Source organism: Rhinolophus sinicus, linkage group LG07 (assembly GCF_036562045.2).
Source record: "Rhinolophus sinicus isolate RSC01 linkage group LG07, ASM3656204v1, whole genome shotgun sequence".
NCBI classification, from domain to species: domain Eukaryota; kingdom Metazoa; phylum Chordata; class Mammalia; order Chiroptera; family Rhinolophidae; genus Rhinolophus; species Rhinolophus sinicus.
Genome location: NC_133757.1, coordinates 32,041,193 through 32,062,500, shown reverse-complemented (window position 1 = coordinate 32,062,500; position 21,308 = coordinate 32,041,193). Strand labels below are relative to the sequence as shown.

Below are 21,308 nucleotides of genomic sequence, written 5' to 3'. Positions count from 1 at the left end.
AGACAAATAAATGATAGTCTGGGAAATAACTGTCATACCAAATAAAAAACATTAATATCTCTTATATATGAAATGCTCCTAGAAAACAATACACTAGAAAAGTAAACATAGGAGATGACCAGGACATTCACAGAGACAAAATCTAAATAAGCAAAGAATTTATGAAAAGAAGATTAATATCACTTTCAGTCAAGGGAAATGCAAATGAAAGCAAGACTGATATACGTGGTTTTATTTATCACTTTGGCAGAAATCTTAAAAGATTAATAAAAAATTAAAAACATCCAGTGCTATTGAATAGACGGTATAGAAAAACAGGCATTCTCAATCATTAAGGATAAGAATCATCACAAAATTTTTTGGAAATTTAGGGCAATATCTATTAAAACATACAGATCTTTTGATCTAAAATTTTCAATTTTGACACTTTAGCACCCAATATAGTAATAAATAGGAATAAACAGGAAAAAACTGTAAACTATTCAACTGTCTATCAATAAACAATGAGATGAAAACCTAAATTCTGCTACATCCAAATTACAGAAAATTATGCAGCTGTTAAACAGAAATAAATTACACATATTTACCTAAAGAAATGTCAATTTAAAAAGCCAATTTCAAAACAATACATTTAGAAGGCACCCATATGTTTGGAGCAAGGTATGGAAGGGCACTCACTAAACTGTTAACATCAATTATCTCTGGGAATGGAAAAGGAGAATGGGGCAGGTAATAAATTATTACTTCAAATTTAGATGGTTTCATTTGTTATAATATTACCAATCAGGTTCATCATTTAAAGTAATGAAAAAAATATTTTGGGAGAGGAGGAGAAAAACTACTTAATGTTTTTAACTTACCAAACAACATCTAATACAGTAGGCATTCAAAAAATATTTGTGGAATGAGGTAGGGAGGAGTGGGAGGGAGAAGAAATAGGTTTCAATATGTTTGTAAAGGATAAGAAGATAACCATTAATGGAATGACAAATCACTGTAGATCCTATAAATAAACAATATGAGGAAGGGAACAAAGGATACTTGATAAAGTTGGCAAATATAAGAAAATGGTAAAAAGTGTGTGGGGGGGAAGTAAAGTAACAGACATCAATGGAAAGGATAAAAGAAAGGTAATAGTTTCGGTAATAAATGTAAAAGGGTTGAATTCCCCTATTGAAAGAAACAGGCTTTTCAGTTTGGATTTAAAACAGCTAGGTGGTATTCTCTGGAAACACCTAAGTAAACATAAGGTAACAAAAGTGATATTATTCACAATCTCCACAAATATCAGAAAAGATTTCATAATATACCTAATAAGAAATACGTAAGATCTTAAGATAAAAGCTACAAAGACGTGAAAATATCTGAATAAATGGAGAACTGCTTCATTGCCTTGGATAGGAAGGCGCACTATTGTAAAGACTTCAATTCTTCCTAAATTAACACTTGAATTAACTGTAATTGAAATCAATATTCCAATAGGAGTTTTTAATGAAACCTGATTCTGAAGCAGACAGGGAAAAATAAAACATAGATTAGCCAAAAAAACTTAGAACAAAAATCATCAAAAGGGCCTAATTCTACTCTATAGTAAAATAACTGTTTCTATGAGGAAAGGAGTTTAGTGGCGAAAATCTTTGTTTCAGTTTTGCACTGTCAAAGCAATACTTTGTAAAACTGGAAATGTCCTAAGATATCCATCAAACTGGTTTAATACATCCAGGTAAATACAAAGAATAGAACACTATGTAGTAAAAATCATGACACACATGAACATTCATTGACATTGGGAAGATATTCCTAAGATATTGTAAAGTTAAAAAAAGAAAACATTTTTATTTCTACCATAAAAAGTATCTAGAAATATGTATTTACTGGATTTGAATCTATGGGGCTAGACTTATGAGTGGATTTTATTTTTACTTTTAAATTTTTCATCACTAAACTGTATCAACTACAAAATAAAATTAAAATAGACAAAATATATAATATTAGAAGAAAAAAGGTATTGACCAGTTTTATTTATCTTAAGTACAGCATTAAGGCGAAATTGGTGGTTAGGATACCTGAGGCCAGAGTAGGTAGCCAGAGGTTGGGAAGGAGAACAGAGTGGGGACAGCACCAGGAGCTTTGTTTGCTTGCTGGAGTGCTGAACTGAGAAAGCGGAGGGATGTGACATAGGTGACTACTGAGAAAGTGGTTATTTACCAGGGCATCTTTAGAAAGTTATAAATGTAACCCCAGGATCATTAATAGTTCATTAAAAACCTACCATCTGTGAATTTACTGAAACTTTATTATGCTTTAAAGGAGCAAGTGTTATAATTTTTTAATGTAAGCAAAGTAAGCATTTTTTTTTTGTTTGTTTTTTAGATTCTGTCAAATAAATAATATTGGATTGGATTGAAAACTTCTCTGGGATGAAGTAAAGCCACATTTCCTTAATCTAAAACTATCTATTCTAAGGCTTAACACTTGCGGCTTCCCCTTTGGTGGTTGTATTCTAGAATTTTAAAAACATAATTCCAGGTTCCTTCACTTCTAATTAAATGGTATATATGTATATATATACAAAAATCTACATCTATTGCCACTGTAAATCTCCATTGTAGAGCTGTGGAGCTCTACATATCTGGATAAAAGAAGTTTTCATTTCTTTTAGGCTATATTCATATACGCTCGTGACCCTTTGGTTATTACAGTTTGCCCTCTTGACACCTTCTGTAGGTTTACCACATCTTTGCTATCATAGAGCAACCAGAAATTAAAGACTTACCAAGAAGGATTATTTAGGTGAAAACAATTCTTTCCCCACCCTCCAATCTAGGAAAGAGATGGTCAGTGTTGTGTTTCAAAAGGTTGGGATGACCTCCCGCCGCCACACACACCCATACACACATGAGAAAGTAAAGTATCTTCCTCTTGCAGGATCTTAAGGCGGGTTAAGCTGATGACCCCCAGAGAATGGGAGGGTACAGGGTGGATATGAAATGTTTAAGGGACAGGGGTTCAGGGGATTCCTTTCCAGATAGAGACATGGCTCCCACTTGTGTGCCCTGCCCAGGAGGGATCTTGCTGCAGAATGCCTGTGCAGCATGCCTCAGCCTGGCGAGCCGTGGGAAGATCTCAGTGTCAGTGAACTACTGTCCCTGAGTCCATGCGAGGCAACATGTTTAACCGATGTCAGAGGACCAGGGCCGGGCCCAAGCCCTACACAGCAGAGGAAAAACAGTAATGACAACAACCTTACAGACTTGGGCCCCATGCCTCCCCAGTTTTCTGGCACTCTAAAAGCCTGGGATTGCGGTGTGATCCCAAGGGGAAGGGAAGAAGCTCTAATGATGACTGTGGGTGCGTTTATTATCAGGTAGGTGGAGAGATGCTCATAGTAGACATTTTGCCAATTTAGAAGAACAGACATTCTTTCCACCATAGTGTTGGAGGCTAACTCAGGTGACCACAGTATTCTGGATACAAACGCACCATTGTTTTGCACAAGGGCAAAGTAATGTTTCCCACTATGTTTCCAAGAGCCTTACTATTGATATCCAGGACTTTTCTGGCTGTCTTGTTTGAGGCATACATTTGACTGATAATTATGAACAGTCTACCGAGACTCCCACTACCATTTCCCTACTCACCTCACCTCACCAGCATGCTTTCATGTCAGTTTCCCCTAACACATCACTTTTACACTTGTGAGATGTAAAGCTCACCTGTGATTTTTCTGCCCACACACATAGCTTCATGAAAAGGCCTGGCAAATGAGCATTGCATCTTCTCAATTTCTTTGAATTAGCATTTACAAAAATGTCAGGAACATGGGGACACTTAAGAAATATTCCATCATGGTGCTTCCTCAGAGATGTGGGTGATCCTGTGAATAGTGTGTAAGGTCACGTGGATGGTGGTAGATGTAAGATGTTTATTCCCTCCACCATAGTACTTTCCTAGAAGGAAAACGAAAGAACTATGGCAGGGAAGAAAGGTACGTTGATTTTAGGCCCAGATCTTCCCTTACAGCCTGATGAAGAGCTCTATTTAAATGTGTGGGAAACATGAAATCAAGACAATAATATTTGAAAGGTGCCTCCTTTTTTCTCAACCATACTCTCTCATGTCTGGCCCCTAATAAACTGTGTGATCATGTAAGGGCAGATCACGTCTTTAAATTCTTCATCTCTAAAATCAAAGTGGGAGAAGTAACGAGCCCCAAGGTTTCTTCTAGTCCTAAAATACAGTGATCCATCCAAGGTTCATCCTTTTACCCTAGTACCGTGAACCAGATACCAAGCCAGGACCACAGACTCTAAGATTATCTGACCTCAAAGAGTGTATAATCAAGTTGGGAAATAAACCAGATGCCCATTCATTCAGCAGATAGTGATTGACCAACACTATCGGTGTACGGGTCTCTATGTGACATGGTACTTTACTTTGGGTGGGGATAAGAGTGGTCTACAGGACCCCTTTCCTCATGGATTTTATGGCTTAGTGGGGAAGACACTGAAAAACTAGGATCACAGTAAAATTTGATGAGTGGTCATATAGGGCAAAATGCCCCAAACAGGCCTAACTGGCAGGAAAAAAATTCCCATGGGGTGCATGGTCAAAATACAGTTTCCTAGGCCCTACCCAAACCCTGTAACTCAAAATCTTCTCAAAAGTACCCCTTATATTTTTTTAACTAGTGATTTTCATTAGGCAAGTTTGGGGAACACAGTGATCAAAAGTTAGTAAGACAAATACCCAGAACTTAAATTGCTGGGCCATACGGTACTGCTAGCTTTAATTTTTTTGAGGAACCTCCATACCGTTTTCCATAGTGGCTGCACCAATTTGCATTCCCACCAACAGTGCAGCAGGGTTCTCTTTTCTCCACATCCTCTCCAACACTTGTTGTTTGTTGATTTATTGATGATAGCCATTCTGACAGGTGTGAAGTGATATCTCACTGTGGTTTTAATTTGCGTTTTTCTGATGATTAGTGATAATGAACATCTTTCAATATGTCTATTGGCCATCTGTATGTCCTCTTTGGAGAAATGTCTGTTCAGATCCTCTGCCTATTTTTTAATCTGATTGTTTGGTTTTTTTGGAGTTAAGTTGTATGAATTCTTTATATATTTTGGATATCATCTCCTTACCAGATGTATCATTGTGAATATATTCTCCCATTTGGTAGACTATCTTTTCATTTTGTTGATGGTTCCCTTTGCTGTGCAAAAATTTTTAGTTTGATGTAGTCCCATTTGTTTATTTTTTTCTTTTGTTTCCCTTGCCCGAAGAGATACATCAAATATATATATACATATATATAATATATATGTATATATATAAAATATATATTATATATAATGTATATAATATATATATATATATATATATATATATATATATATATATATATTACTAAGAGCAATGTCAGAGAGTTTACTGCCTACATTTTCTTCTAGGAGGAAGAAAACGTTTCTTCTAGGAGGAAGCTTTGTGGTTTCAGATCTTATATTTACGTCTTTAATCCATTTTGAGTTTATTCTTATATATGTATAAGAAAAGATATGTGTCTCTATGCTCATTGTAGCTTTATTTACAATAGTTGAGATATGGAAGCAACCTCAGTGTCCACGGATAGACAAATGGATAAGAAAATGTGGTAGATATATATAATGGAATATTACTCAGCTATAAAAAATAATGAAATCTTAACCATTTTAAACAACATGAATGGACCTAGAGGGTATTATGCTAAGTGAAATAAGCCAGAAAGAGAAAGACAAATACCATATGATTTCCCTCATATGTGGAATCCAAAAAACAAAGTAAATGAACAAACAGAACAGAAACAAACTCACAGACAGAGAACAAACTGATAGTTGACAGATGGGAGGGGTGTTGGGGGATTGGGTGAAAAGGGTGAAAGGATTAAGAAGTACAAATTGACAGCTACAAAATAGTCACAGGGATGTAAAGTACAGCATAGAGAATATAGACAATAATATTGTAATAACTATGGTGTCAAACGGGTACTTGACTTACTGGGGGATCACTTTGTAAGTTATATGAATGTCTAACCATTATGCTGTACAAATGAAGCTGCTATAATATTGAATGTCACCTGTAATTGAAAATCTTTTTTTAATTAAAGAAAAGAATAAGTAGGACCCTGCGAAAACTCAGAATTACATTAAACAATCAGTAAGTAGTAAGATAGTCTAAGATGAAGTACATATGGGAGAGCCATGTAGAACAGTGGTTAAAGGATTGGCTCTGGAGTCACAGTACAAAGGGTCACATCTTAGCATCACCACCAAGAGTAGGAAGAACAATAACAATGCCTTAGGACTTTTGTGAGAATTAAGTGAGACAATCTTTGTAATGTTAATATATAGGGAATAGCACAGTTATAGAACCAGAAGATGAATTATAAATTACAAGAGGTTCACTATATGGTCTATAAAGCTTCCCTGTTCTCCCAACAGGGGGACTGTAATAAAGGTAGTAAGCAATTGCCAAAAAAAAAAAAGTTCTGTTTCTTCGTGAAAAGAAAGGGAAAGGGAGAGTTAGGGGAAAATCCAGACCACACTGTAATCAAAAGAGAAGCCTTTTGTGTAAAAGATGGTACTTATGTTGCTCCTAAATGCTAGACATGATTTATGAAGATAGAGAGAGAGAATGAGAAGAAACGTACAACAAAAGTCAAAGTTTGCATGAATGTGAGACCTGTAGCACAGCTGTACTTCTGTCACTAATCAGTTATGCACTTTTGGGTAAAGTACTTAATTATCATGGGCCTAAATTTATTTCCCTATGATATACATGGGTTTCGTGAGTTATAATATAGTTACAGTTTTATATACATTCTATATTTCAATCATCTTCATTCATAGTTCTCTCTAGTTTAAAAATTCACACGGGAACTGCAATATATACTGGGATCCACTAGATGGCAATGTATGGCTCTGTACAATACATGGCTTTGTAAATGGATGTCTTTTCACAGAAAATGAAGATGTCTAATAATCAAACAAGAGTGTATTTAAAGTTCTCCAGAAAACACAGAGAGACAAGATTAACTAATTTCTCATTCAAAGGTCATTACTGAAACTTATAAAGCGGAAGCAGATGTTTTTAAGCCCTTTGTTTTAGACCCACAGTATTAAAGCGTCATGGTTAGGACATTCTGTTAACCTTTTACAGCCAGGGTGGGTTATTTCATAACAAGGAAGTAAACACAGAATTATTTGCATGGCCTCCAATTCTGAATTGGGCCAATACAACATCCCAAAGACCCTTACCCTCAGTCAAATGTACCAAGCCAATCATTCTTAAAGGTTTTCATCAAAAAGAGCCTACATATTCCACCACACCTCTCCACTAAAAAAGAAAAGGAAAAAAAAAATCTATTTCTTTTTCAGCATGATACATTTTTTTCAGATGGTGTCCACATTATCATTTTTAATAGTAAGAGTAACGTATCCTTATTTTTAAAGTTATGAGGATTCAAAAATTACAAACAAGAAAATGAAAATCATCTTTAAGCAATAACTATGTTAAAATGTTTCGGTCAAACTATTTTTGGCAGATGGAAAAGAAATATAGATGCATCTTTTTAAGTTAAAAATATTTTGAAATCTTTCCATGTTAATAAATTTATTATATTAATAGTAGGAGAATTAAGTTATTTCAGCCAAATAAAGATCAAATACTCAAAACATTAGGATACAGAAGATCTAAATAAAATTGTCATTTGGAAGGCCCTTAACCACACCTTAGGAGACAGTCTGTGGCATGGTGTTATGTTTTATATGTCACTAATACAAATACTGAGAAGTACTTTCAAAACGCAATGTTGAAGAGTCTCTCTTCAGATACAAAACTATGTAGGTTTTAAAAAGTATACTATGTAATTTACAGCACAACTGAAAACACTGACCAGTAACTGTGTTTTAGTAAAATGTTACAGTATGTTATTTAACACAGTCTTGAAATCAATCCAATTATTACAGACTCCATGGCAATAAATTATCCTACTTTAAAGTGATTTTAGCAACAAAGTAGAGGTAGACTCATGAAAGAGATCTTTAAATTAGTTTTTTACTTTGCCTATAGCTATCTAATAAATATTCCAATCCTTTCTATATTATTATATCACACTGTACTACAAAAGAAGCTGTATTGTTACTGCATGGTAGAACTGATATTCAAGGATAAGTAAATTACTTTCAAGATGTTAATAAACAGCTATATTCTTCCTCAGAGAACAACTTCTACTACAGCTCTAAATCTACAATAGGTAAAGCATATTTAGTACCAGTTTTCTTTCTAACAGAGACATAAAAGGCTATTTCTCAATCAAACCAATGTTAACTTTAGTTGTACAAAAAGGTCAAAGGCTACAGGCACGTCAGTATCTCCCACCATCCCTCATGACGCAAAGCCTCGTCCACCATCACCATGCTCTACTTCAAACTTGTGAGCTCTGAGGCCATGAGGTCTCCCCTAGAAGTCAATGACTTCAGTGTGTCAGGCTCAGTCAGACATGAAGAAAGACTGGAGGAAAATCAGTGGGAGGGACCTAACACATGTAGAGGCAAAGCAGAGCCATAGAAAAGGTTTTCTTAAGAATCCAGGTAATGGGGAATTCTATAGAGAGAAAAAATAGATGACAGTTTGCTTAGGATTAGGGGAAGGGTTAGGGGTGGAGGATTGACAGTGACAGCTTTAGGATATGGGGTTTCTTTTTGAGGGATGAAAATGTTCCAAAATTGAGGGTGATAATGTTTGCATATATTGGGGAACATACTAAATGCCATTGAAATGTACACTTTGAAATATAATCCACACACCATACATTATATCCATTTAATCTCAAAGCTGTTTTTTAAAAAGGATGGGAGAAGCCGGTAAAAAGTGAGCCAACAAATCCCAAACAGAGAAGAACATGAGACTCATAGTCAAGAGCAAGCCGAGATGAGGTTTGCCAGGGGTTCACATCATCAATGCTTGTGTCATAAAAACCTTCTTTTCTCCAGGATGGCCCCAAAGAGATTGCTCTTCTTGTAGGCCAAACTACTGCATATCCATCACACATATTTACTTCTTAAAGGTGAGGGCAATAAGAAAACCATTCAACGTTTTTTTAACTGGCTAAGAAAAAAAATTCCATGTGTTGCAGTTTGACCTAGACTAATATCATGAACCAGGCCACAGTATCAGTTTTTAAAACATGCAAATCAATAGGATCCATACTACGCCCTTTGCTAAGAGAGTTAAGCTGAATTCATGCTCTCTCAAAGAAATCCCTTTGCCTGAAGTAAACAGCGCAGGCTGAGACTCACCGTTCGCGATGTCACCTTGAAGCTGCAGAATCTGAGGAACTGGCATCGTCAGGACAACAATATCAAACTGCTCAGGGGAGCCTGTTTCCTTGGAGACTTCCCACTTGTCATTTCTCAGGTTGATCTGGGTCACACATTGTCTGAAACAGATATTGGCACCTGTTCCAAAAACGAAAGCATGTTCACATAATCAGGATTTTTTCCCATATGAATGAGAGGGAAGAGAAGAGTCACCAACTGGATCCATTCAAGAGAATGAAATGGTGCCATTTGTCCTCTAACACATCTGTGTTTCATTTTCATTACTTTCTCACTTAGTGGGAATTCCTCTCCTTCTGGCATCCGTGCACCTCCCTAACAATGCCTGCTATAGGGGAAAAAAATACTATTACAGTGAATAATAATAGTAACCCTAGCTGTTTTTCATTAGGCATCTATTTTATGCCAGGACCATGCCAAGCACTTAATATACATCATAACAATTAATTTCACAGATAAGGAAACAGGTTCAGAAATGTCATACCATGATTTAAAGCTCATTATCCTATCATTATGCCTTTGAAGCCTATTATCACTGTAGAGCAAGCCTACATTTCAGTAAAGGTGTTAATAATTCTTCTCTTTAGTAATCGCCAGAAAGAACAATATTCCCCATAAAAGGAATTAATATTCCCTATTAAACCTAAAAAAGGTCTCTGTAAGAGAAATCAAAGTCCTCATCAATGGATTAATTATCTTTATTAAGAAGAATCAGAATTAATAGAAATACAGTCTAGAATATCTCATCACATTTTCCTTCTTTGCGCTTATCACAAAGGTATTTTAATAGTTATTTGATTAATATTTTCTTCCCTTTTAATCTGAAATCCTCACGAGCCAGGAATTAATTCTATTTTGTTTCTATATATAACATATCCTGTGGTTCTCCGAAAATAAGACCTAGCCAGACCATCAGCTAGGTTTAATACAAAAGACTAATGCGTCTTTTGGAGCAAAAATTAATATAAAACCAGGTCTTATTTACTATAAGACCAGGTTAATATAATATAATATAATATAATATAATATAATATAATATAATATAATACCAGGTCTTATATTAATTTTTGCTCCAAAAAACGCATTAGAGCTGATGGTCTGGCTAGGTCTTATTTTCGGGGAAACAGGGTAGATTATATAATATAGTACTTGGCACATACTTGGTATTTAATTAATATTTTTTAAGAGAATAAATTATGAATCACAAACTGAAAGATAAACTATAATTGAATCATTAAGTCTCCTTGGTATACTAGCACTCACCTCACATTCCAGTTTTCAGAAAACTGATTTAAAAACAAATCCACTTTTATTCAGCCTCAGGAATAGAAAAGAAAGAAATGAAAATGGAACAAGAAGAAAAAGCACACTGAAAGTTAGATACAGAGAACATTTTGATGGTTGCCAGATAGGAGGGGGTTTGGGGGGATGGGTTAAAAAGGGGACAGGATTAAGATGTGCAAATTGTCAGTTATAAAAATAGTCACGGGGATGTGAAGTACAGCATAGGGAATATAGTCAATAATATTGCAATATAGTCAATAATATCTGTACGGTGTCACATGGGTACTAGATTTACTGGGGTGATCATTTCATAAGTTTTATACATGTGTAATCACTATGTTGTACACGTGAAATTAATATAATATTGTTTATCAACTGTAACTGAAAGATAAAAAGATTTAAAAAAAAAAAAAAAGCACTTTGGAAGATCCTGCTCATCATTACCTGGGACACCTCATGTTCCCAGCCAAGAAAATAAGTCCAACCTCAGCCAGGAACCTTCCTTTCTGCAGCTCCTCCACCTCAGTGGGATCCTTCTCATCTATGATGTCCTTTGACCATCACGGCCTTTATCACTCATTCTGACATTGATTCAAAGCATCTGTATGCTTTAGGTATGTCTTATCTATCCCAAAATACTCCCTCCCTGTCAGTCAGGTTTCCAGAGCTAATGTACCTTTACCTCTTTCATTGTCCCTTCAATGACGCCACAACCTAGTAAGTACTCAAATTTTTAAAACCAAATGCAAAGATGTTAGAAGGAGCAAGGTACTAACTAGGCCCTGGGGTCAATCTCTCTTTGAGGCAATTAGCATCACTCTGTTCCAAAATTAGAGCAGGAGTTTGTAAATAGTACCTCAACTTGCCTGAGGGTTTCTCTAAGGCCCCTGTATAGGGAAGGTGCAAATAATTGGAGCTTTCAACTCACAACCACCATCTCCTTTACTCCAACCAGAGCAGCTCTACTTGACTCTGTTCTATTTATTTAGAGTGTCTCACCCCTGACTTACTGGACACACTTGCCTCACTGTCCCTGGCCCTGACTTGGACCTCAACTACGTCACTTGATTTTATATGTTTTATTCAGTTATGTTTTAACATAATAATCCCTTTGAAAGGAGCATACTTTGTTATCGGTACTGCTGAATACATGTGTGTTTAAGGGAACTGAAATCCACTAACCTAGAAATGTTCCATACCCAGCCAGACGTCTTAGACATGTATCCCAATGGCCCCAAAATGGCCCCAAAAAGTTTCTGGGAAAGTGGCATTTCCTTGTGAAACTAATTAATAACTTCCAAAAAGGACCACATGTTAAAATCTGTAGGCTCTGGAAACTGTCCTTTTAAAACTGAGAACTACATAAAATCTCGCAACAGTTAATTCTGAGCTTAGTAAATGTGCCCATGTCCCTCTCTTGTGTAATATTTTTCAGTGGCTTCTTTAACACTGCTTACAGAGCCCCTTATGTCTGGCCCCTGCCTTAGTCTTGAACTTCATCTCTTACCACTTTCTCCCTCATTCACTACCTTCCTGTCACAATGACTTTTTAGTTCCTCAAATGCATCATCTTACTCCTCCATTAGATCAGTTGCAATTTCATGTGTCTACTGCATGGAATTCTCATCACTCAGCTCTTGGCCTACTTCACTGTGGCTTACCTTTCAGGTACCCATGAAAACAGTTCCTCAGAGACACCTTCCCTGACACATTCCATACTAATTCCTCTGAAACTCCTATTAGGTGACATCCTCTTAGTATATGCTGTCTCATGTTCCCACTCCGTCTTCTAAGCATTTATTATGTGCCTTTTCATTTGTGTACAATTAGTTTAACGTCTTTCCTCCCTCCCCATTACACTCTACATTAACAAAGGGAGGGACCATATCTCGTATTTCCCACTGTTTCCCCAGCACATATTTAATAAGAATTTTAAAAATCTGTGATAGCTATAAAGACACCAGAACACTAAGAAGGTTTAAATATGTTACAAAGGCAAAATGTGTTTCTGTTATATATTCATTTGATTTTTTCCCCCGCCTTCCTCCATGTCAAAGAGAAAATGTAAATCCATTTTCCTCCTATAATTTCCTACAAATAGGTTTTAGGGAGCAGCAGTTCAGAATTGATGAGCTGGAACCTGAAAAAAAGTGAGCAATGTCTAACGAAATGCACTGCTAAAGTAAACAGAAGAATGCTTAATCAGGGCTCACAGGCTATCCTGTCGCTTCTCTCTGAAGGACACTGCTATGGATGAAGGCCATGATCAGCCATCTGGGAGAAATTTTGCGACAAAACATCCCAGGCTTACTTCTACTACATATATCAATTTCAGAAAGAAAATAAACACAAAAGTAGAAAGGGAGAGAATGACAAAAGGAAATATATTACCAGAAAGAAGCCACCCTAGCCAATGGCATCTGCAAATTAAACCATCTTTTCTAATAAATTGATCCTGTCAACTCTGACAGGTTATATTGTACACGTTGATTTTACATATTGTTAGCCAATGTCCCTTTTAAAGTAGATGGTAAAATAAAAACAAATAAATGTGGCGATATTTCTCCCTGTTGGTAGGCCAAACAAAATAAAAGTTTATCACCCCGTCCTGGAAGCTAAATTCATCCTCTCATGAATGGTTTAATAATATTGGCCTATTCAAAGGCAAAAAGCCTTAGCTCATCACTCTCCAAATGTCATACTCAGGGACCACCAGGTAACTGATCTCTCTGGTTGCATAAAGAAATAAATGGCATGCTCCTTTGTAGCCCCTTTCCCCCTGGGGCAGGGATTGCCCATGAAAGAGTGGAACTAGGGAAAGGTCTCTATGAGGTTGTTCCCCTGAGCCATGTGTCCTCTGACATGTATGTAGCAGGAGGACAGCAACCTTTCATACAATAGGGGAAAGTAAGGAAGGAAAAAGGAGGCCCTAAAAAATCAGTGTTAAATAAGAGGAGCGGATATGAGCACCTCTCATTGCCGTCCATAGGATAGTCAATAGGAAAAGACAGCAGGTCCGCTGAAAGGGGCTCTGGTTCTCTTCCTTACTAGCCAAGCCACCCTAGGCGAAGTACTTAACCTCCCTGAGTCTCAATTTTCTCATTAGTAAATAGGGATAATGATAATTACCTTGAATCGTTGTTGTTGTGAGAGTCAGAAATGATGTATGTAGAATGCCTAGCATCGTGTCAGATAGTTAGCATTTAATAAATGAGAGTCATTTTTTTTTTTAATTTCTCCCAGCCCAACAATGACAACCTAAAAAGTAAATAAACAAAACCACAGAAAATCACATTTCACTCACTCAAGGAGATTGTATCAATGAAGGAAGGTAGGCAGTTGGTTAAATTGATATCAATAAATACAATTTTCTCTGTAATCAGCTTAATGTAAACACATCAGCCAATAAATAAGAATAGAGCATAGCTCAAGAGGTACATGACTATATTTCCCCCTGCCCTTTACTACTTGTTCTGGGAAATTGGTCTACTTAAATATTGGCTTTAGAGATTTGAATCTATTCTCAAGCATGCCTGATTAGACATATACAGGTAATTTTCCTGGAAGTCTGGTCGCAAACTAAATGACTACTGATTGGTCCATTAGACTGTGGGATTGCAAATTCAACTGATTCTAAAATGGAGAGTATTTTTGGAATGACTTGACAACTTAGGTTCTTGTACTGGGGATATACAAAGGTCAGCTGCATTGAAGTAGGTTATTTTTTAAACCAATATTTAGCAAATGATTACTATGTACCTGGACTTACTTGCTTGGATTGACAGTGAGAGCATATCCTTTATTCCTCACAACAATGCTTTGTAGTAGGTACTGTTATTACTCTAATTTTTCCGATGAAAGAACCAAGCTATAGATTTTTAAACTTTCCTAATATTACATAGCTAGGAAGAGGTGGTAGAACATTAATTTGAATCCAGGTCATTCTGATTCCAGGGACTCTCTCAACTTATATTGTGAAAACACTAAAATACTTTTTGTGGACCATTTACAGGGTAAATGCTTTAAAGAAGCTTAAAGGACACTTAAGGGATATAATTATAAAATTAAAAGTGGGACAGATAGGGTCCAGAAATCCTATAATAATAGATCTGGATAGAGAGAGGAAAGGACTCTTGAAATATAACAAAGATAGTATTAAAATAAACAAAAAGTTTATATACACACAAATTATATAGACCTTGAAGTCAATTATATAAAAGATTCATTTAAAAAAAAAACAGAGTGTCACAAAATGGGCTTATTGTTGATTTACATATTATAATGATATTTTTCTTGCTGTTTTTCTGTATCTTCCGAATTTTCTACCAATAGTATATAATTATTTTTTTTAAAGTTACTTTTTGAAATTAAAAATACACAGTGATAAGAAACTATGAAACTCACTGTCTCAAGAAGCTGTACAAATTGAAAATATAAATAGGTTTTTACTAAGAATTGGGTAAATTAGAACTGATAGTCACCTAATATACATAAATATATGTATATGGTTAATGTATATTTATATGTATCATATTTATATCATTATACCAACCCACTATGTACAAGGTACTGTTAGATTCTGAGTGAGCTACAAATAATTGACCTCTTTTCCCAAGAGCTTCCACAGCAAAATTGGAAGATAAAAACATAGATTCCCACAAATACCTAACTAAATAAGGATGTAGGTGCATCGGATTCAAGGACCGTCCCTCTGCCAGAACATCAGTTATATGGGGGAAGGGACTTAGGTTCTTGTATCATTAGTGCCTAAAATAGTGTCTGGCATGTAGTAAGTACTCCATAAATATTTACTGAATGAATGGATGTATGCATGCATAGATGTATATATAATACAGTTAGTAAATACTTGAGGATGTCAGTAAGTATGTACATCTAACTTGAATCAAGTGAAAATCATGATAGAAATGAGATTTTTTTAAAGTTATATGGTGGCAATATCTGAAACTGATGGTAACATAATACAAAATGTCCAATGGTCTCACCATCTGTGATAGTTAATTTGCGTGTCAACTTGACAGGGTCATGGGATGCCCAGATATTGGGTCAAACATTATTCTTGGTATGTCTGTGATGGTGTTTGGGATGACATTAACATTTAAATCAGTAGACTGAGTAAAGCGGTTCCTAATGTAGGTGGGCTCATCCAATCAGTCCAAGGACTGAATAAAACAGAAAGGATGACACTCCCATAAGCGAAGAACTCTTTCTGGGTTGTTTTTTTTCCTGTCTTGGCATTCTAACTGAAACATTGGCTCTTCCTGGGTCTTAAGCCTACTAGCCTTTGGACTGGAACTATATACCATCAGCTCTCCTGGTTCTGAGGCCTTTGGACTGCAACTAAACCATCGACTCTCTTGGGTCTCTAGTTTGCCAATTCACCCTGCAGTTCTTGAGACTTGTCAGCTTCCATAATCACATGAGCCAATCCTTTATAATAAGTGTCTTTCTTTCTTTCTTTCTTTCTTTCTTTCTTTCTTTCTTTCTTTCTTTCTTTCTTTCTCTCTCTCTCTCTCTCTCTCTCTCTCTCTCTCTCTCTCTCCCTCCCTCCCTCCCTCCCTCCCTCCCTCCCTCCCTCCCTCCCTCCCTCCTTCCTTCCTTCTTTCTATACACACACATACACCGACACACACAAGTATATATATCTCCATCCTATTGGTTCTGTTTCTCTGGAAAATCCTGACTAATATACCTTTATAGACTGAATCCTAGAAAAATGGTCTCTAACCCAGAATGGTATTTACTATGTTCTCATTCTGTATATTCAATCTCACTGATATCTCTCATGCCCAGTATCAGGGATTCCTGGGGTTCTCAATAAGTAATATTTGATGAAGAAGACTAAAACAGTAATTATTCTAGAAATATCTTATGAAACAAAGCAAATTCTCAGCCTATACCTTTCTTAAGTGATCTTGAATTTGGCACTTATGATTCATCAAGAAGCCTACTTCTGCTTAAAAAATTCATTTATCATCCAAGATCATTTATCATCTATTTTTTTATTAAAATTTATTGGGGTTACAATGGTCAGCAAAACTACATTGGTTTTAAATGTACAATTCTATAATACATCATCTCTATATTGCATTATGTGTTCACCACCCAAAATCAGTTCTCCTTCCATCACCGTATATTTGACCCCCTTTACCCTCTTCTACCATCCCCCATCCCCCCTTACCCTCTGGTAACCACTAAACTGTTATTTGTGTCTAAATCATCTATTTTTTAAAAAGTCCATTTTCAAAACACTCATAAAATACATAAAGAAAAAATTAAAATCCTAATAGAAAATAGGCAAAGGTTATGAACATTCACAGAAAAAAATGCAGAGTTGATTAACAAAACAAAGATGCATAAACTCACTCATACTTAAGTAAATATAAATCAAAACATAAGGAGATATAATTTTTTAACCTATCACATTGGCAAAAATTAAAATTTTTCATAATATCAGGATATGTGGAAAGTGATGTTCTCATTCACTATTGATGAGATCTTCTTTAAGAAAAATAGATGACACAACCCAGTTAAATTAAAAATGCACATACCATTTGAAACAGCTATTGTACTGTTAGTAATTGGTCCTACAGATATGCTTACAAAAGTGTGCCAAGATTAGGCAAGAAGCAAAATTGGTACAAGCAAGAAAACAATTCCACACCTACAAAACAACTTAAATATTTATAAGAAAGTTAGTAGTTAAATAAATGATGGTACACATATACCATGTAATACTGGACAAGTATTGAAAAGAACAAAGCATATTGAATTTGCTGATATGAAAACATCCAAGATGTGATTCAGTCCATGATAGTCTATTAGGATTTCCGGAAGAAACAGATAGTATTAATATTTAATTATGTACGTAACTTTTATTTTTAAACGCTAATTTTAGAAGGCAGAAAAATCCTATTCCCACCTGATTCTTTCAAGTAATGCTTAATAATTGAAGAAACTCCTTGAGGTGCCACAAAGTTATAGTCTCCTTCTTTCATCACCATTCCTTCAATAGGAGAGATCAAAGGCTTCAAAATGCCATGAGCTAACAGTTCATCATAAAAACTGAAATAAATCAATATAGATAACATAATTATTCACTATAATAAGCTCTAAAAAACTATACTCTCTCATAAGAATTCTTAGCAATTGTAATACTAAATAACTAGAAATTGTCATATGATTGTCAAACTCAAAGTATGCTTTATGTTAACAAAATATAATTCAGATGAAAAACAGAAATGTTTTGAAAAATCCATAAATCTTTTGCTGATATTAGCCATTTCTTGTACATTTCAAAATTAAAGTCAGTGAAGATAAACAGAAAGATACTCAGCACACCAACTTGAAATCGGTTAAGATTGACTCATCACAGCTATTTTGTCCTCTTCTTCTATGCCAACATAGTAATTCGTATTTATTGAGCCCTTGCTATGTTCCAGGTAACATCTCATCTGACTTTCACAACAACCCTACATGGCACGTATCATAGTTTTCCCACTTTACTCAGGTTAATCTTTTACTTGTGATACCATCAACAATGATAATATCGCAATAATTTCACTATGTTACAAGAGGCAAAATTTAATCCTGTTAAACATGGATGTATTATACTTTTGACATCAAACAACTGGTCAGACTGATTCTACCCCTTTCACCTTACTCACCTTTGGTGTTTTTTGGCATAATGAGGAGTGCAGGTGATGTACTGTGCCCCCAAGTCAACTGTGCTCTGTGGATTATGAGGGCTGCGGGCAGTAGTCATTCTTCCCCCTGGAATTAACCCACAGGAAAACGTCTTAGTGTGTTGGAATGAACCTTTTGCAATTAATGCTATTCACTCCGTGTTAATGGATTACCTTACAGTTGTGTTAGAAACCATTTCTAAGTTGCAGGCTTTGTCATTTAACATTGTCAGGTACTGGTTGAGACAATTTGGTCACTGATTGTGAGATATATTTTTAAAAGGACACATGAATAATGCAACAGTGTTCAGCGCTGTGCCTGGTGCATATATTTACTGATTGGATAGAAAGGAATGAATGAATGGATAAAATAAACTAATTAATGAAATGTCAGAATGAATCAATCAACGAATGCTTTTACTCTTTCAGTCAGGATTCATGAGAAAAACAGGATTCTGTAATCTAGATCTTCGGAAAGTCTTGGTCAATGGGCACTTTGGGACCCTCATGACCTGGAGAAAGCTGCAAAGGCACAGACAGGGCAAAATGAAAACACATTTATCAGTAACAGCGCTAGGCCCAAACTTTGCAGACTCGGGCCTCGCTCTGGAGTGTGTGCCCGACACTCGCACCCCGCCGCCACCCAAGACGGGTCGCCACCCCCACCCTCGCCCTACTCGGGCCCTCTCCGGGTGGCGGAAGTCTCCAGTCACGTGAGGAGGCGCACACTGCGCAGGCTGGCCCAGGCTGGGAGCCGAGTTGCTGGATTTTCTGCAGAGACTTTCGTTAGTGGGGCCCACGCCACCTTAAAAACCAAGGTCCGCGCCGGCTTATTTTTCCACGTTTCGGCCATCAGACGACCCACCTGAGTCCCCAGCCTTGTCCCACACAGCGAGGTGCAAAGGATGGGCCGTCTCCTTCCTCAGCAGTGCTGCGCACAAGCTTCCTGTCAGCCCGGCGCCCACGATCAGCACCCGCGCCATGGCCCGGTATCTCCGCGGCGACGCTGGCTGGCTTGCAGTTTGTGAAAGGGCCGCTGGAGGCCGAGCTAGCGTCTCCGGGCTCCGCTCTCCAGGCCCCGCTCTCCAGGCCCCCTGTCGCCTGAGCACTCCCGCGGGCCGGCCTGCAGGGGGCAGAGTAGAGGCGACCGGCGTTGAAAGGAGCTGCGAATCCTCGGCTTTCCCCTGGGTTTGGGGGCTGCGAGCCGGCTTCTAAAACCCGCGGGCCCCATCAGATAAGCTGCAAACTCGGCCCTGCCCCTGGCCTAGAAAAGCCTGGAAATCATGTAGGTTAGAGTGTGAGAACCCGCCTCTCCACGGGGCTGGTGCTAAGTACAGCTGAGACCCAGCCCAGCGTGACTACAGGGTGACTGTCTGTCTCTGCCTGGTGGAACCTTTGCTCTCTTAATGTTCTAACTGTAAAAGTGGGGACGGGAGGGAACATACTAGCAACACCAGCGTAAGCTTTCTTCCACTGCCTTAATGGCCGTTCTTCACAGAATAGAAAACGATTTTGGTCAGGGAAGTATTTTTCTTAAACTCGCCCTTGAGCTTTGTGTATTTCAGCTGATTGTTCTATTGGGTTGTACTTCAATTCCTTTTGCAATATCCCCCATTAGGTGCTCATCCGGTTTTTGTTTGAAGACTTCTCAATTGGAAAACTACTTCCTGCAGAAATTTGCTCCGTTGTTAGATGTATCTACTTGAAATTATTCCTTAAATATGTTCTTTGAGTTAAGCCCAAATCTTTCTTGTAGTTTTCACCAATTGGGGATCCCTCCCACTGTATAGTGTGGTGCCAGGTAGAATTTATGGCAAGAGTGTGTCTCAGCCTTCCTGTCCATTTTGATGTGGGCATTTTCTCATTTGCCAGATGTGTAGAAGTCACTCGCCTAGTTTCTGGATCTCTTTCAGGTGGAATTGCTCCATATGTTCATTCATTGTGTCCATGGGAGGAGGGGTGTTCAGAAGACTTCTATGCCTTCATCTTTAAAAATTACTCGTCATTATTTTATTGATGTGTAAGTCAAGATTTCACAAAGTTGAGTGACATTGTTTAACAAAAGTTCTTTTATTCCTATCTACTTGTTAAGTGAACAAGGTATCTAAGCAATGTTTCAATTATTTCCAACTCATTTAGAAATGGTATACTGCCCTAATCACGCAGTCAAAAATATTCTTTTCCTTGGTGTATCTTCTCTGGATCCCTGGGTTATTCAGAAATTCATAAATGCACTGTTTGCACTTTAAATGTTTGAGCCTGTTCTATATATATATATATATATATATTTACATATTGGTATTCACGTCCAATTTCTGATGTGGCCTGAGAACATACTTTGCAATATTTTATATTTTTGAAATTTATTAATATTATTTCATGGCCAACATATGGTCTTTCTTAGAGAATATTCCTTATGCACTTGGAAAAAAAGAATATTCCGCAGTTGTGGTGTTGTAGTCTATAAAAGTTAATTTGATCAAGGTTTTTGCTATTTTGCTCAGATTTTCCATTGCTATACTGATACGTCATTAATTCAGATATCACTTAACTTGCAATATATGATAAAGCTCTCAGAATTGGGCAAAACAATACTGTAACGGAAACTTTAAAGAGGGAATTTGTGCTACAAGATAGGGTAGTTGGAAAAGCGTGGATTTTGGGAATGAAGCAAGTCTGAATCTGAATCCTGACTGCCTATTATACATTTATCTTTAGACAAATTATTTAATTTTTCAGAGCCTCAGTTTTCTCATCTTAAAATGGTAATATTCCTTACCTGACAGAATTATTTAAACAGTCAAATGATATTAGTTGCTGCAATTTTGATATCATATTAACATCTCCTTTTATATGTAGATCCCAAATGTGGTACATTTTCAAAGTGATGCCTTTCATCCTAATTCTTGGAACTACTCATGGTACCTTTTGACTTCGACGA

The 21,308-nt window shown here is 36.7% G+C and overlaps 1 protein-coding gene across 3 annotated transcripts in view; it reads right to left on the bottom strand.

Moving 5' to 3' along the window:
• The window catches only part of RNLS (renalase, FAD dependent amine oxidase), a 258,515-nt gene extending 238,800 nt beyond the window's left edge, over positions 1-19,715 (bottom strand). For 2 of the 3 annotated variants that reach the window (XM_019738886.2, XM_019738895.2), the window contains exons 1-4: positions 19,233-19,714; positions 18,350-18,455; positions 17,605-17,747; positions 9,342-9,500 (exon numbers count right to left, since the gene is read on the bottom strand). In XM_019738886.2, the coding sequence (XP_019594445.1) occupies positions 9,342-9,500; positions 17,605-17,747; positions 18,350-18,455; positions 19,233-19,350 (526 nt within the window). In that variant the 5' untranslated portion in view covers positions 19,351-19,714. Of the gene's footprint in view, positions 1-9,341; positions 9,501-17,604; positions 17,748-18,349; positions 18,456-19,232 lie in introns of all 3 variants that reach the window. The other variant, XM_019738905.2, reaches the window with a different exon arrangement.
• Between the last annotated feature and the right edge of the window lie 1,593 nt (positions 19,716-21,308).